The sequence below is a fragment of the Cyclopterus lumpus genome, chromosome 7, assembly GCF_009769545.1.
Source record: "Cyclopterus lumpus isolate fCycLum1 chromosome 7, fCycLum1.pri, whole genome shotgun sequence".
Lineage (NCBI taxonomy): Eukaryota > Metazoa > Chordata > Actinopteri > Perciformes > Cyclopteridae > Cyclopterus > Cyclopterus lumpus.
This window is the reverse complement of record NC_046972.1, coordinates 14,610,540-14,627,923: the sequence shown is the minus strand read 5'-3', so window position 1 is coordinate 14,627,923 and position 17,384 is coordinate 14,610,540. Positions and strand designations below refer to the sequence as shown.

At 40.7% G+C, this 17,384-nt stretch overlaps 2 protein-coding genes across 2 annotated transcripts in view; one reads left to right on the top strand and one right to left on the bottom strand.

Moving 5' to 3' along the window:
• Positions 1-17,384, bottom strand: part of cacna2d3a (calcium channel, voltage-dependent, alpha 2/delta subunit 3a) — a 108,532-nt gene that overhangs the window by 16,113 nt on the left and 75,035 nt on the right. The window contains exons 21-26 of the mRNA XM_034538243.1: positions 16,230-16,275; positions 15,671-15,768; positions 15,462-15,555; positions 15,136-15,231; positions 14,852-14,973; positions 13,899-13,976 (exon numbers count right to left, since the gene is read on the bottom strand). Coding sequence (XP_034394134.1) covers positions 13,899-13,976; positions 14,852-14,973; positions 15,136-15,231; positions 15,462-15,555; positions 15,671-15,768; positions 16,230-16,275 — 534 coding nt within the window. The remainder of the gene's footprint in view (positions 1-13,898; positions 13,977-14,851; positions 14,974-15,135; positions 15,232-15,461; positions 15,556-15,670; positions 15,769-16,229; positions 16,276-17,384) is intronic.
• LOC117734129 (leucine-rich repeat and transmembrane domain-containing protein 1) lies at positions 2,654-6,595 on the top strand. The gene is made up of 4 exons (XM_034538244.1): positions 2,654-2,690; positions 4,533-4,917; positions 5,028-5,233; positions 6,069-6,595. The coding sequence occupies exons 1-4, from the start codon at positions 2,654-2,656 to the stop codon at positions 6,593-6,595; spliced, it is 1,155 nt and encodes a 384-aa protein (XP_034394135.1).

Genomic DNA, 17,384 nt, shown 5'->3' with positions numbered 1-17,384 from the left:
ATCAGTGAGAAATGGTTTGCACTTCTTTTAGTGTGCTTGTGCAATCGTGCTGCTGTGGCCTGTTTTAGCCCTCGCCCAAAGGAACAGGTGCAGATTATCTCGTCATAAGCTTTGCCAGATCCTTTTCAGCAGCCCACCATTTCTACACCCACATGGAAAACCCAGGAGGAGAGGCTAATTTAAGATGCAACAGCAATGGAAACACACATGGTATTAAACCAGGGAGAGCCAAGATCATAAAGCCAATAAAAGATACAGGCTCATCTACAAAAAAGATGTAAAAGCAAAGGAAGTAAGTAGTAGTAAAGATAAATAGGTGGAATAAGTTGTTGAAACATGACACCTTCAAATAATGATAATTCCTATGAAATTGCATAAAATGAAACAAATACATCTATATTCCAGGATCTGTTCAGCAATACCAATACAAGCAGTACAGGACTTTACTCTGTAACATTGTATTAGAGGTTAAAAGTGCAGTAATGTTGGCTGCTACCTGGAAGTCGGATCAGAGCAAAAGGAGAAAAGCCCAAATCCGTCTCACTAATGCTCAGATATTTTCTGTACTATGGGGTAAAATTTAATTTCCCGAGGCATGATTTAAGAACTTGGCGGTATTATGCCCTGAGCTGGGTTTATGAGTCCAAAGATGAAGAGACGTTAAACACCACTCTAAATCCACCGCATCACCAATCTGCAATCAGTGCCATCAGGCAGGGAGAGATGACAACTAGTTTAAATTCTACAGATTGTTGGGATTCTAATAGGGATTGCATAAACATATACATCCATCAGCACAGGGGTGCATCTGAGTATGTAGATGCTTAGGCTCATTTACGTGCTGTAGAGAGGGCGGGCACAATGGTTTCTGTTCTTTCTGAGAGCGTATGCATCAGTTCACATCCCACTGACAGCACCTTTAGAACAAGCATAAACCCACATTCAAGTCTCACAATCACGCAGAGCTTGTCTGAGTGATGTAGTGATTTGCAAATTTGGTGGTGCAATCCATAGCAACACAGCGCAGGGGCGGATCATGTCAAGATGCTGAGCAACATTCAGAGGATGAGCAGGAAGCTGTTGTTAAGGATGCCAGCAGTCTACAAGACTTACGCTCCAGTGACTTCTCCATCCTGTGTGTTCTTCTTGGGGCAAAATTGAGACTAATCGTTGTTGCAAAATCAAAATCAAAGATTAAAATTATTACAAAAATGACCAGGCACTTCTTTGCTTTCTATTTGAAAAACATTTGAAAAAAGACACATTTTAAATAGCTCTCTGAACAAACCATAAGATCTAATAGAAATATTCATATTCAAGACATGCAAACCATCTTTGTAGGCTGCCCTTAAGGCCTTGATGCCACATGCATTTAATGTATTACATGATATGCACATGGTGATAATATATGACGATCTGATCAGAGCAGGAATAGAAGGGCATGTTTTTTCGTTGCTGCTTAACATTTTTAGATGTTGCAGTCTGTACACATCAACAATATGGGCTTTTAGCAAAGGTGTCATGACACACTTGAGGATGTATTTGCCTACGCAGGCACTCCACACTCCACATGACCACTCAAGTGTGCCTGTGTGTGTGCAGGTGCAGGACTCTATACATTAATTGGCATCTATTCTTTTTTATAGAGTATCTTCATGTGTGCATGAGTTCAAGTAGTAAGGTTAATCATATTCATCATTAAAAATGATGTGATCATTAATCTCTTTCTGTCTCCATTTTTGTCATGTTTTTGCTACTCCTTCAAGTGACCCATGAGGTCATATAAGCTTAACAGTCAATCCATTTACATGAAGAAAAACAAAAAACTGCAACAGCTAATAATATCCTGCAGTGTGCGTGTGTGCATGCTTATGTGTGCATGCTTATGTGTGCATGCGTATGTGTGCATGCGTATGTGTGCATGCGTATGTGTGCATGCGTATGTGTGCATACATGCGTTCTGTGTTGCTGTGCTGGGGGTGTGTTCTGCCAGCCCTTCAGCCCACGGCTCATGCATAATATCATCAGAGCGTTCTACAACAATGGTCTTCCTCCAAATGTGTTCTCTGTGTCTTGAAGTGTTTTGAGCATTTGTGTATGCGACACAACACAATCCAGTTCTAATTTGGTCTTGTTCAAATCTTCAAAGAGCATTAGTACATAACGCGAATGTTAGTGTACGTGTGTGCGCTGGGATTTAAGAAGCTGTGTCATCTTCCAGCTGTCCACTGGGAGATGACACCCCATCACATTTCCCAATGGATTTATTAGAGGAGCAGAAATGAAATAAAATCAAGCAACAAGAGAAGAGGGAAAATAGAAACGAGAGCAAAGAGAAGAGAGGAGAGGGAGCAAGAGCAAGAGAGCAAGAGAGAGAGAGAGAGAGAGAGAGCTCCCTAACCAGACCGGCCTGGCAGTAAGCTCTGTGCTCTGATCTGCCCGCTCTGATGGGGTTTCATGCCCGTGCAGTTGGGGATCCTGAGGGCAACGCAGGATTCTGCTGCTGATCACGGCCTCTCTAATACCTACAGAGTGACCATATCAGCCCACAGAGATGAGAGTCCGGACAGCTAATCTCAACCTACTACTGACGGCCAATGGATCATCCAATGACAGTCACTAGAATCCAAAAAGGGAGCTAAAAGAAGATTGAATGCAAGCGGCTCAAGAACGACTGGCAGATATGAGAGGTAGGAAGAATATCAAAATGAATGCATTTGTGTATGTGTGTGTTTGTATAGTACATGTGCACGGCTAGGGGGACTGCTATCAACTGCTAAGTCTAGTATGTTGTGTACACTGTTGTATAACCGAGTGGCATGGACTGCTCCTTGCTTACAACAGTTCCTGAATTAAAACTGTTAAATGCATTAATGTCAGCAATACGATCACATTATTACTGTTATAGTTGTACAATATCGTTGAGTGTTTCATAGGTATTAATATTGGTATCAAGGTGATTTAAAGCAGTACTTGCTGTGTGTGCATGTCAATACAAGCTTTTCTGTGTGTAACGTTGGCTGGAGGGACACATCAGCGCAAAGAGCCATTCTCCTGTGTTGACCTGATTCCAGAGCTGCGGTTACAATGCTCCACTGAGCTGATGCTGTTTATCTGTGTTCATGCATTGTATGTATATGAGTTTGTTCATGAGTCAGTGCACACGTGTGCCAGCACATGTGATTAAATGCAGTCTTGCATACACACACACACACACTCTAATTTCACTAACAAGGATGCAATTAACACAGGGCTTCGCACAACAGCACGCTAAATCCTCAATGCAGCCATGTTCTGATTGTTTTTGTTGATGCAAGCGACATATTATCATAAGAGCAACCCTGCCCACAGCTGCTGTACCAAACTAACACCTGTGATTAGAGCTGAGAGCATCTGTGTATTTCAAAGCCTGTAAATCAAAATCAACTGCATGATGTCCACCAACCAGGCAAAGACAAAATGATTACATACTTGTAAAAGAAACACTGTCTCTCTAATTATTGGACTATGTTACAATAGGGTTTATTCAAAGAATAGGGGAGTAGTGGGAGGGAGGCTTGAATATTTTTCAAGTCATACTGCTGCATAAGAGGAGTTGTGTGACCACAGAATTTAAACATTTCAATTTTGCTGTCCCTTTCAAATCAAACTTCCTTAATGGTTGTTTGATGATTACAGTTATTAGCGACACAGTGTTTCCTAAAATTAATCTGAAAAAGTCGCTATACAAATTAGAGCTGCTTCATCGCACAGGCATAATATAGGCAAAGATTATTGCGAGGCATTTCCCCAGAAACAGAAAAACATTAAACATTAAAGAAACCCAATTAGCAACATGGCTGCTGAACGTCTCAGAAGAACATTTATGCCTATGGAGATAAACATTGTGCTAATCAATCTGTTCAGGATCTATGTGTGTAACTTGTGAGCCAGCTTCATTCCCAGGCTTGGGTTAGAGTTTCATTTACCTGAGCCTCGAGCTACCCCAGCCAATGCTATAAATACTGCTGTAATGCACCAGAAGGAATGTGAAGTCATCTCAAAGGGAATCAGACACCCAATATCTTCTGCATATGGATCTATGTGTGGGCGGAGTGTGGGTGAGGGGTTACATGTTTAAGGGCCTCTGTCTAGGGGCGGGAGGCAAGTGGGAGTTGGCATATTAGTAATAAGTTTACTTTAGCCTTAACTTTACTTTTAGTTTATTAGCCAAAGAACAGTACTATCTGGGCAAAAACTAAAAAGGCTGCATTCTTTTCTAAAGACTTGCAAATGCATTTGTATGCACTTAAATGTTATATATGTTTATTTTCTGTGACAAAGGCTTTTATCTACTTCAGTGAAGGTGGTCATTATGGCAGTTGCAGACTGTGGTGTGAATGTATACAATTATGTAATAGTAGTGTCGGGTATTGCTGAAAGATATCACATCTCTAGTCAACCTAGAACATATTTGTTTTCATGTTTAGTTGCAAATACACAAGAATACGTTGAGATATCTAATCTAATAGTATGTCCCCCTGTCTCCACAGTGGTACTGGTGTGTGCCCTCCTCTCCCTATTCTCGCTGTCGCATGCCTGTCCAAAGGAGTGTAACTGCAACAGCAACACCAAGGTGGTAGACTGCCGGGGTCGAGGCCTGTATGACATCCCCCGACGACTGCATCCAGACACCCAAGAACTGTATCTCCAAGATAATCGTATCAGGGGCCTGGGATCAATGGCTTTCCGAGAAATACCACTTGTCCGCATTCTCGATCTATCTAATAACTCCATAACATCTGTTTCACCGACTGCCCTGCTTGGTCTCAGAACTCTGCAGCATCTCAGCCTGGCCTACAACAGCCTGAGAGAACTTGACAAGCGGTTGCTTGGGCCTATCCGCTCGCTTTCACACCTTGACCTCTCACACAACAGGTTAAGCAACAAAACTGACAGATTGTTATTTGTCCTTTGTCAAACAATGTACACTGTAAAATGTATCCCACATTGCTCAATGTATCTTATGCTGTTTCTTTGCCATGCAGCCTGTGGGGTTTCCCTGGAGCCATAGGCGATAGTTTGAGGAACCTCAGCCACCTGGGGCTAGCACACAACCGGCTAACCCGATTGGACCGCTCCCTGTTGGAGGCCCTGACACATCTGGACAGCCTCACACTACGTAGTAACCCCTGGAGGTGTGACTGCCAGCTCATGGGCCTCAAACTCTGGCTGGAGACCTACCTCTTTAAAGGTTAGACCACTAGTAGCTCCAGGTAAAAGATGGAGTAATGTCTAGACAATTAGAAATGAGAAATGGCTCAACTCTGTATTAAAATTAACAATACACAATAAGAGAAGATATTTTAATAATTAAAATAGAAGGACTGACCCCAGATTTATATATGTGAAATGATTTACATTGTGGAGTAGAGAACAGGCTATAGGTCTTTCCAGATATTTTAGATGCTGTAATGAGTGTGTGTGATGCTGTTTGGGGTGGAGCTATGGAAGAAATGTAGGGTGCTATCAACTATTATCAACATCTGATGAGGGTTGTGTTTGGGGAGGTGACCACATGCATGTAGAGCTGTATTGGATACGTGGTGACAATTTATTATTTAAAGTAAAGTAAAGTTAGATGACAATATAACAGTGCTGCTTTACTGTAACTTTATTAGAAAGCCAGCGGTTAATCAGGCAGGCAGAAAGGAAGGGTGTGACAGAGCACACTCAACATGAATATCGAGCCAGATGAATAATAAGAGACAAACATTGGGAAGCTGATCAAGTTTGAACTCTTTTGCTTTTTTTTGACAACAGACTTGATTAATTGAGCTCCAGTGGTTAAGGTGTTAATCAAATCACACTTGCTAATAATAAATATCTTGAGTAATGGGCTGGTTCAGACTCAGCTTTGATGAGAACAACCGTGGTCTCCTCTGTAGTAAGCTGTCAAAAAGGAAATGGTCAATTTACAGAAGGTAATGTACTTATAATACACAATAACCGACTGTGGCATGCCTCACTATTCCTTCCTGACTATCAGTTTGTCTCCTCTAAACTAACTGTGTAACTCTGATCCCAAGGTGGAGTCGTGGATGAGGTGCTTTGCTCCCAGCCAGAAGACATGAAGGATAAAGATCTGCAGAAAGTACCTTACCAGCTCTTCCACACCTGCATGACCACAAGCTACCATTACCTGTTTGCTAACATACACCACTTGGAGAATGAGAGGCTACTGCGTGGCCACACCCATGGCAACCATGCTCATCCCTCTAGCCACGCTATCCATGTCCCCATGGCAATGGGGGAGGGTTTCGGTGGTGGAGGAGGAGCAGGAGGCGGAGGAGGGGGTTTGCCAGAGTGTGAACCTAAGCAGAGGCACCGGCCTGTCAACTTGCGCCATGCAATTGCCACAGTAATCATCACTGGCGTAGTGTGTGGGATTGTGTTTCTCATGATGCTGGTTGCAGCAGTGTACGGCTGCGCTTATGCTGCTATCATGGCCAAATATCAGCGGGAGCTTAAGAAGAACGAGGAGTTGGCAGCAGCACAGAGGGCAGATCATGCCAAAGCAGATGAGAAGGAACCGCTGGAGAATGCTATCGCCTAAGAGATGATAACATGAACCCTGGACCTAAAACCTGGGCCTCAACCCTTTAACCTAATCCGCTCTGGATGCCATGTGTGTGTTAGTGCATGTGGGAGAAAAAAGAAGAGAGTGTGGTTATTTATGTGTGGGAGTGTGTCTATGTTTACCTCCTCTCTGAGACTTGGGTAGCTAAACTCCACAACTATTTGACTATGCACTGATGAGAAGAGTACCTTCTACTGTATGCGGGTTCGTGGGGCAGGCCAAAGAATCCAAAAGGAATCAATTCCATTTTTTTGAGAAATGCATATCACAGATAGGAACAAATTGCTATATATTTATATTTGTGTACTTGTAGGTATAATAGTAAAGCTCTAGTATTAAAAAATGGATTTCAGAATTAGTTGTCTTTTGGTTGTTGTTTATAATTTTGAGGTAACTCATAGTAGGCAGCTGCTGTCAGTTAAGTTCTGTTGTTAATATCATTGACGTGAGAGTATGAGAAAAAAAATGAGTGTTTGTGTAAGTATTTAATTTGTGCTTGAGTGTGCGTGTGGAGATGTATACTATATGCAGAAAATGTATAAAGAATTTAAGAGTCTGTGCCTAATAACGTGATATAGTTTTGAGAAGGAAATATGTTTTCTTAAAGGATATTTTTCTGACAACTGAAGTGAAATTCATTGAAGCAATAATGAAACAAACGAAAACAGCAACAAAACCTGGACTCAGCCTTGTTGTTGTCTTATAACTTTACAGCTTTATGAGTTTGAATTATCATCCTACTGCACACACCCACACACACAGACGTTTAGATCTACGGTTTTTAATGGTAGTCATGTCATTCAAAATGTATTACATAAAATAAAGGGACATATTTTACCTGATTACTATATGTCTACTGGCAACTAATTTAAGAAGGCATGAACAATTATTTGGAAAACGTATCTTAAACCCTCATCAGACAGACACAGATGCAGGAAACACAGATTTCCTCATATGCTCTGTATATTTATTATATATATATATTTATTTTTCTTCAGATGCCATTACTCACATAACTAATAATGGTTTTGGAATGAATCAATTAGCATTTTGCTCAGATGTTTGTATCTTACAGTATTATATAAAAAATAAACAAGTAACCTTGAAATTAGTAGACATTGCATAGATATAGTTGCCCCTCTCACTTTAATGTGTTGCTGGCAAGGTACAATTTCAATTATTTTCGTTTTTTGGATTAATTAACTTTCTCTTGAATCATTATTGTTTTACATAACCTGTCAAGAGAAAATGGTGAAACACACACTTATTTCTACAAAGATATTGTGAATCACAGTTGACTTATATATTTAGCTATTTATGAGAGATTATATACTATATATAAATATGGATATTGTCCAACCTTCTTTTTTTTCTGATAGAGTTCACTGGTTGACTGTAAAGTAGCTGCTTGTGATGTGTTTAGTTATTATCCATATATCGATAATTTGCCATCAGCAGTGATTTACAGCTTACCCAGTGTGGTGTGGAGGCTCATGAATGTACACAGATGGCTTTGGTCTTAACGCCTGACCGGAGTTTTGTAGCTTTGTATATTACGGCAGCAGACTCGCTGCACGTGGCTCGGGATGTGACCACACACACACACGCACACACACGCGCGGAATACACGCGCGTGCGGAATACACACGTGTGTATGTACGAACACGGTAACATTGTGACTCAAGTGATGTCTGCAGGGCCAGTGGCGTGTGATGTCATCAGCCTGTCCTTTTCAGTTAGTGTATAGCGTATTCACAAGTCCACAGCTCAGTGGAGGACAGGGCAGTGAAAACTGGCCCTATCCGGCCCACGCTAAATTTGCATTCCAGCCTACATCTCTCCTCCCATCTGACTCTCTTATATAAAATCAGCCTTGCAGACATCCCTCGATGTGACGAGCATGATCGTTATTACTGTACATCAGCACCCAATGTATAAATAGGATATCATGAAACCTTGTTACTGATTAGTCATTTTAAATTGCTGCTAAACAGCATTTTAGAGAATGCTATTATCTTAAAACAACAGAGATCAAGTCGGTGTCAAATAATACTGTGGGCTGGTGTAAACTGTGGGCTGAATGCGTATCGATCTCCTCGAAATCTGATGGATGCTCTATGTGCATGTGTGTGTTTGTGTGTATGTGTGTGTGCGTTGTGGCACCGCACAGACTCTCCCATCTCTGTCCTTCTGCTCCAGTGGTTTCCCCCAGGCCAAGACTACCCACAATGCACTGCTTTCATGTCAACGCATTCAGGCACCATGAACTAATTATTTTTCTCTGCTCTTTTATTTATTTTTTATTTTATCATTGCATTTCCAAAAGAGTTTCCACTTTCTTCAGTTTTTCCTCCCTCTGACCAGATTTTTTTGGTGATTACCCTACTGGCCCTCACTTCATCTGTTGACAGGAGAACTTAAATAGAAGGTTTTATTTAAGGCAAAATATATGCTCCAAATTGTTCTCTTGGCTGTGGAAAGGATTGTACTTCACATACTGTACTTTGTATTTTATAGAACAACTCCCACATTCAAGATATTACTGGGTTGCTGAAGCTATTAATGTAAAAAAAGGGGACAACTGGACTTCCAAAATGCATGCAGAGGGTAAACACAGAGTAAGTGTGAGTCACCTTACTTCAAGTATAATTGTGTTGAGCTTCCAACTTCTTTACATTATTACTTACTTACTTATTACATCTCCCTCTGTACTGTACAGTACTGCAGTGAAATGATTGCAATAGTTCGAACTAACACAGGGTCTGCCTTCCAATCCACTCTATGAGTAATATTCTCTTCCGATTACAAACAAGTATTTGACCACTGAAATACACACAAGCATAGCTGGCCAATCAGGATGTGCCGAACCGAATAAGTGCGGACCATTACATTACATTACATTTAGCTGACGCTTTTATCCAAAGTGACTTACAATCATGTTACATTCATACACCGTAGACACAGCTACAGGGAGCAATTCAGGGTTAAGTGTCTTGCTCAAGGACACATCGACTAGGCGGGGATTGAACTTGATCCCCTGATTGAAATACGGATCTGCTAACTACTGACTCACAGTCGCCCCATCAGGTCACAGTTTATAAGGCAGCACACACCTCTGTCGGCCATCCCTTTTCTCTTCAGCAATGGTGATTTGCCCACTGACTGCTCATTTCAACAGATGGAGTCTGCACTTCAAGAATCTTGTTAGTGCCCGTCATGTCCCAGCCTTATTCTTGGGATGGATGTTCACAACGCCTGCTTTGAGTGCCTCTGTGTAGACCACGCAGAGAGCAGTACATGTTCTCTATGTTTGGCACACCTGTGAGCTCCCATCACCACTGAAGGGCTCTTCTGATCAATTGCATTGGTCACTCAGCGCTTTAAATGATGAAGTTAAAATCATAGCTCAGCCGCCGAGCTGCTGCTCCTCAGGAAGGCTGAGACAAAGCATAACAACGCAACCGTGAGGAGAAGGGAGCATCAGCTTTACCCAGTTCAGATGTGTACTACCTGGTTTGGCAGGGGCCCTGTGTGGCCAGAAAACACACCGACCAATTACATGCGTTGTAAATAATGTCATGTGATGCTACTCGGCCAATCAAACATTCTGTATTCTGATAAGTACATGACTCCTGAGACCCAACAGTCAGAGAAGTACGTGAGTCAGAGAGGTTAATTCACATGGCGTTCTCCAAAAAGGAGAAAAGTGGTCAGTGAGACCAGAGCCGTTAACCACGAATCGACAGAATCTATTATTCATTCTTCCCACGGACAGTTCAAAGACAGTATGTCTCATATGTTCAGAAACCGTGGCGTTTATAAAAAGTGGCAATGTGAAGCGCCACTACGAGACAAAGCACAAATACTTTGAGCATCAATTTAATACTGAAATTAAGGCACAGAAAAATAAACCTAAAAGCATATTAGGTAGCTTATATTTGGATAGCTTTTCTCCCATTAACCTAGACGGTTTCTACTTCTAAACCGTCTACCTGTCACTTAGACCCCATCCCAACGAGGCTGCTTAAAGACGTGTTGCCTTTAATTGGCACCTCTCTGTTGGATATTGTTAATGTGTCTTTGCTAACAGGCCATGTTCCACATTCCTTCAAAGTAGCTGTAATCAAACCTCTCCTGAAAAAGCCCACTCTTAATCCAGAGGTGTTGGCTAACTACAGACCGATCTCTAACCTTCCCTTCCTCTCTAAGATCCTTGAGAAAGTAGTCGCAAATCAGTTGTGCGACTTTCTACATCAGAATAGTTTATTTGAGGAGTTTCAGTCAGGATTTAGAAAACACCACAGCACCGAGACAGCACTGGTCAAAATTACAAATGACCTCCTAATTGCATCAGATAAAGGACTCATCTCCGTACTGGTATTATTAGACCTTAGTGCTGCGTTCGACACCATTGATCATGACATCCTATTACAGAGACTGGATCAGTCGATTGGCATTTCAGGTACCGCACTAAGTTGGTTTAAATCCTATTTATCAGATCGATCTCAATTTGTATTTGTAAACGATGAAGCCTCAATGACCACCAACGTTAATCACGGAGTTCCACAAGGTTCTGTGCTTGGACCAATTTTATTTACCTTATATATGCTTCCTTTGGGCAATATAATCAGGAAACACTGCATAAACTTTCATTGCTATGCAGACGATACTCAATTATATCTATCGATCAAACCAGAGGAGACCAACCAACTCGCTAAAATTCAAGAATGTCTTAAAGACATAAAAACATGGATGACCTGCAACTTCCTGATGTTAAACTCAGACAAAACTGAAGTTATTTTACTGGGCCCAGAGATCAATTATCTGGTGATGTGGTTTCTGTAGATGGCATTGCCCTGGCATCCAACACCACTGTAAAGAATCTCGGCGTTATCTTTGACCAGGGCTTGTCCTTTAACTCCCACGTTAAGCAAATCTCAAGGATTGCATTTTTTCATCTACATAACATTTAAAAAATCAGGCACATCTTGTCTCAAAAAGAGGCTCCCTGTAAAATCAAGAATTAGATTTAAAATTCTTCTCCTCACCTACAAAGCCTTGATTAGTGATGCACCATCATATCTTAAGGAGCTCGTAGTACCATATTGCCCCACTAGAGAGCTGCGCTCACTAAATGCGGGGCTACTTGTGGTTCCTAGAGTCCTAAAAAGTAGGATGGGAGCAAGAGCCTTCAGTTATCAAGCTCCTCTTTTATGGAACCAGCTTCCACTTTCAGTCCGGGAGGCAGACACAGTCACATCATTCAAGAATAGACTTAAGACTTTCCTCTTTAATAGTGCTTATAGTTAGGGCTGAATCAGGTTTGCCCTGGTCGATCCCCTTGATATGCTGCTATAGGCTTATAGGCTGCTGGGGGATGTTTTAGGATACACTGAGCACCTATCTCCTCTTCTCTCTCTCCTTATGGATGTATTTACATCTCTCCATTGCATCTTATTAACTCTGCTTCCTCCCCGGAGTCGTTGTGACTTCACGTCTCATAGGGTCCATTGGACCTGGCGGTGTCGTATGCCTGGTGAGCCGGCCTCCCGCGTTGGCCCTGCTGATGCCCCGCCCCCACTCCTCTCTACCTCCTTCTGTTTCATACATTGTCATATTCATGTAATGTGTTTATGTAACTTTGTAAATGCTGTTCATTCTGTACACATGACATCTATTGCATCTGTCCATCCGGGAAAAGGGATCCTCCTCTGTTGCTCTCCTGAAGGTTTCTTCCCTTTTTTCCCTGTGAAAGGTTATTTTTGGGGAGTTTTTCCTGATCCGATGTGAGGTCCTGGGACAGGGATGTCGTATGTGTACAGATTGTAAAGCCCTCTGAGGCAAATTTGTAATTTGTGATATTGGGCTATACAAAATAAACTGAATTGAATTGAATTGAAAGCCCAATATGACCAGAATCCTAACACATTAGTTCTCTGTACAACAATGATGTAAACAGAGAGTTGAATTGAGCTAAAACAAGTGCTTTCTATAACCACAGATAAAGTAAATGCACCCAAATTTCTCTTTTTAGAAGATGACAAGAACATAATATCTTGGCTTTTTTGGTTGACATCACTTCACATCTGAATTAACTGAATTTAACGACAATTCAGTTAAATTATTTTTTCTAAAATTAAGTACTGTATTTTGAGGGTCAACATTATTAGAGTATGTATTATTTATAATTCATGAATAATAAAATATTGTTGGGATATTATTCAGTTGAACTGACTTCAGTTGTTGACTTCGTACAGACATAAAAACAACTTCTAGGCTACTTCTAGATATGCGACTAAATCATAGCGCAGGTTAGACATTATTGTGATGTTCTAGTTCTTTGCATGAGGAAACTCCTCGACTAATGGGTTCCTGAAGCGTCTCCGAGAGTGAGCAGGATGGAAGATAGCATTGTGTCCTGCCTTATATACTGTGGGGTCTGGATGTTATCAGCTGGGCAAGTCCTACATTGGCCGGCTACGCTTATGCAAATCTTTAGTGGACGAATGTGTGCTTATGATTGGAGTATAATATTACCCATAGAGTCCAGTTGAAGGCTCTGCCTCTGATTATAAAACAAGGGTTACATTATTGTATAACCTTGTTTATATGGTAATACACCAAACAATGACTGGAAGTCATCTTGCGGTGGGTAATGAATGATGTCATGTCACAACTTTCCTAAAGATAATACCCCAATTACTGTTTTACAATCTCTATCCTAACCCAAATTTCTGCCTTTCTTCCATTTAGTCTGCACTTTATTTCCTCTGTGACTAAGTTGATGGCAAACAGAACACGGGCTGCTCTTCATACCATCAACTTGCTGATTGCACTAAGTTGCACTATATGGGCGTGACAGGGTGGGGCTTCTGAGTCACCAGGACGTGAGATGAGGCAGGCCACATTGAAATCCTCTAGGCCCCAATATGCCTTGAATAAGCAAAGGGGAAACAGCGAATGCACAAAAGGCGTTTATGAAACCGGCCTCTATTAATATATGGAGGCATGAATACTCTTCGATTCAAACGTCTGCACTCTCGCCTTCTTCTGAGCATACGTTCATGCAGCGGCAAGCGCATGGACAAACCAAGCAGCACAGTCAGTAAATGTAGGCAGTGAGTGTTTCAACTCAAACAAAAGAAAATAAGTAGGGTTAGACAACTGTAAGGCCGGGAAAACAAAGCCTACATAGCAGTTTAAGAAGAGAATATCGCAGCCTCTTTCAATGTAGAAGTGTGTGTGTGAGAGAAAAAGAGCCACTTGAGTCCCCACTTACCCGCAGCTATGGGTGATTTCCTCTCATCCAGAAGCTGAATGGCAGTGCTGGCCAATACAACACTCTTGTTTTCTGATCCTACGCCACACACATAAAATCACATATAAAGCGCAACACGCACAGGCACACACACAGAGTTCAGATCACATATCATAATTCCACATTAGTTCTGAACTGACCACAGGGTGATTAAAGAGAGACACAGAACATAAATACCACAGAGTACTATTTCATGGCTACAGCTAACTGCCACGGTCCTGAGAGGAAGAGTGCATCCAAGGCAAGTCCGTCAAGTAAATAAGGCTTTCAGATCACTTGTATTAGCTGGCACTAATGGAACGCCTGAGGTTGAGGACAGATGAGAACACATTCTCCCTTTAGAAGAGAAACCATTTTGTGGAGACGTAGTTAAATTGCAACTGTGTGAGTTGCTTGTATGTGTGTGCGTGTGTGTGTGTGTGTGTGAGTGTGTGCGTGTGCGTGTGTACGTGTTTTTTTGTAAGTGTGTGTCCATAAGTGTGTTCTGGCCAAGTCACAATGGAAAGGGTTGAACCTCCTCCTAACGTATCTTATTTCAACCCACAGCAATCAGTCCTGTCCACAAGAACACAGCCCAGAATTAATAAGAGAGGAAGGGGAGGCAGAGATGCATGGCGAGAGAAAACGACCAAATATGGGTGAAAGAGGAAACAAGGGGATAAAGGAAATTTGAAAAAGGCCTTATTAAATCATGTGAGTATGACATTTTAATTGTGCATTTGAGCAGATGTGAGTGTGTCTATTATGCTGGTGCCAGTCTCACAGTGACATCAGTTTCATTATAGCGGACCAGTAATGGAGACTGTGTAGAACTGAAGATCATTTAAAAGTAATAACTGACATAGCCTAACAACATTTTACTTTGTGGGGAGAATTGATTCATCAGCTTTTTAAATTGTAAATGTACAACTAACCTGAGTTGAAAGGTAGAGAGTAGACAAAGGTTCCAGGAACTTGTTCTGCGGCTCTCTTGTACCACAGGGGAAAGTGATCGGCGTTAAACACCCCCTCTTTGTCTTCAGCTGTCAGAAAGTCTCTTGAAGCAGACGGGAAACAGAGTTGATGAAGATACAGACACCAAGCACAATATATCTACTGATTGGAAACATAAACAAAGAGACAATCAATACATGCACTGCGAAGCTTATAGATGTGCATACATACATAAAGGCTGAATGCATACACTCGGCATACTTACTGGTTTGTAAGCTCGTCCGGCACCACAAACAGGTTAATTCTGGACAGGCCTGTTCTTGAGCCCAAGTAGGCTATCTCCACCCCTTTATCAGAGTTCCTGTGTAGAACGACGAAATACAGTAACCTACATTTGTGCACAATCATAATTTGCGAACAGCATGAATAAAACAGAAGAGAGGCTATTTTCAAGAGCTTGAGATTTTTGGTTTTCTGTCAAGGTAATTTCATGCAAATATTATTACCATTATTATTAACATTTAATTTCTGCAAATGTTTGTAGCATTGCGATAAGAACATGGAAAATAAAGAGCAGAGTGGGTCACACACTCAGACTTATTGAGCACGAGGCTCGTCCAGTAGGCCTCCAAAGGGGCAGTCACCACCGCGTCAAAGAGAACCTCCTGAATCAGCTCCTTATCGCCTAAAAAAAAACAAATATATACATATGTCTCCACCAACCAGCCACAATACATGAAACGTATTTAATTATTTGAGCTGAAAGAGGAATGGAGGATTTGTAGAAGAGTTTTACTGACATTGCAAGTGGGGTTCGTGACCACTGAGGTAGAGTTTGATTGCCTCTATCTGGGACAAGTAGCGGTGCTCTGGGTGCTCGTCTGTGTTGCAGTACGTCCTGCAATATAACAATAATGGACAATAATAACATGCAACACAGACATAATTGTTAACAGCTATTTTAAATCTGAGCTTTTAGATGTAGATGGGACATACAGTCCAGTTGCTTTCAGTTACTTTTGTATTGCAAGGCATCTATGATGAATACAATGTGAAGTATAAACAAAGAAGGTTTTCTTTCTATTTACATTCATGAAAAGAATTTACAGTAATTTATTTAGATGTTGGTTCCCAGTCCTGGTGACCACCAATCATCAAGTGACACAAACCATCAACTCAAAGTCCTGCAGATTACAAAGCTTTTATATAACTATTACATTAAAGTTAGATTGTAGATATTTTTGATTTTACAAGTACATCATATTTGTAGGATATAGTCCAATCACAGTGTGCCTTGAATAAGGGATTTGGATTATATCGTCAGAACAGAAACATACAGCATCGCCGACAAACTCTCACCATTCATCTGCCAGCGCTACATCAGGATGCTCCAAGTCATGAAGTCCTGGGACAAAATAAGAACTATATATCTCATATCTTATATATAACTTAAGAAACAAAAGAACTCAATACAAACTCAGAATAATATACACCTTGAATGCACACACACACTCTTAAACACACACACCAGGGTTGATAAATGTGTTTTTTGAATGGATGTGATAGGTCTGATTAGATCAGGAAGAGCCAAGTCATGCTCAGAGCGTTCTGCATGATGGACATGTTTAGAGAAACACTCCTACATAGACAGAGACACACTCGGCATGAATATTAACATACATGAAGCTGGAGATGAAAACTGAGGCACACGTAGGCCAGGGCGCACATATGCACTGTGAAGACATGGAAAACACCTAAGGAGCCGCTAAATAAATATTTAACTTCCTCTCCAATTGTGGCTTTCAAGTTCATTATCACTACATTAACATTGCATGTTTGTGTGTGCTTGTGTGAGAGTGATAGATTATGCTACTTTCTTACTAACACAACACATGTACTGTATATCTATTGTACATTTTACCTTTATGTGTTTACAGTATTTCTAAATTACACTTACTCTGAAGATTAAAACCATATGAATAGCTTATAAAATAAAATATATTACCCAAAACTACATAAAGTAGTTCAAGCTAATTCTACCTCAACTAGTTAAAACAGTGGCATACTTATTGCATGTTAATACTTCAGTAATACAAATCCTATAATATAATAATATAAAGATCTGAAAAGGGACATTCTGTAGTACTTTCACTTGCAATACATTCGTAATGTTAGAGTGGCTCCATCCATTTTGTGAAAATTCCTACTTAAGCTTATAGTAAGTGCATAGTTGATGCTTGATTTGAGTGCTTCAACTCCTAAAACTTCTCATTACAGGTTTTTAATTTTAATTTTAATCTGTAACAAAAAAGAGTGAAAATTAAGCACTATAAGTATGCTAAATAAACTGATCCTCGAAAGGTTTTATAGCTTTAATTAAATAAACTAACATTTAAAAAGTCTAATGTAAATCAAGTACAGTATGTTGATAATACATATTTTTACCACAGTCAAATTCTGAAAGCAAGATTTTTACTTGTAATGTGGTATTGATACATTTTTTTCTTCAGTAAA

Coding starts and splice junctions, on each gene's coding strand:
- LOC117734129 (XM_034538244.1), top strand. CDS start 2,654: ATGCAAGCGGCTCAAGAACGACTGGCAGATATGAGAG. Junction 2,691..4,532: donor ACGACTGGCAGATATGAGAG/GTAGGAAGAATA, acceptor CTGTCTCCACAG/TGGTACTGGTGTGTGCCCTC. Junction 5,234..6,068: donor GGAGACCTACCTCTTTAAAG/GTTAGACCACTA, acceptor TCTGATCCCAAG/GTGGAGTCGTGGATGAGGTG.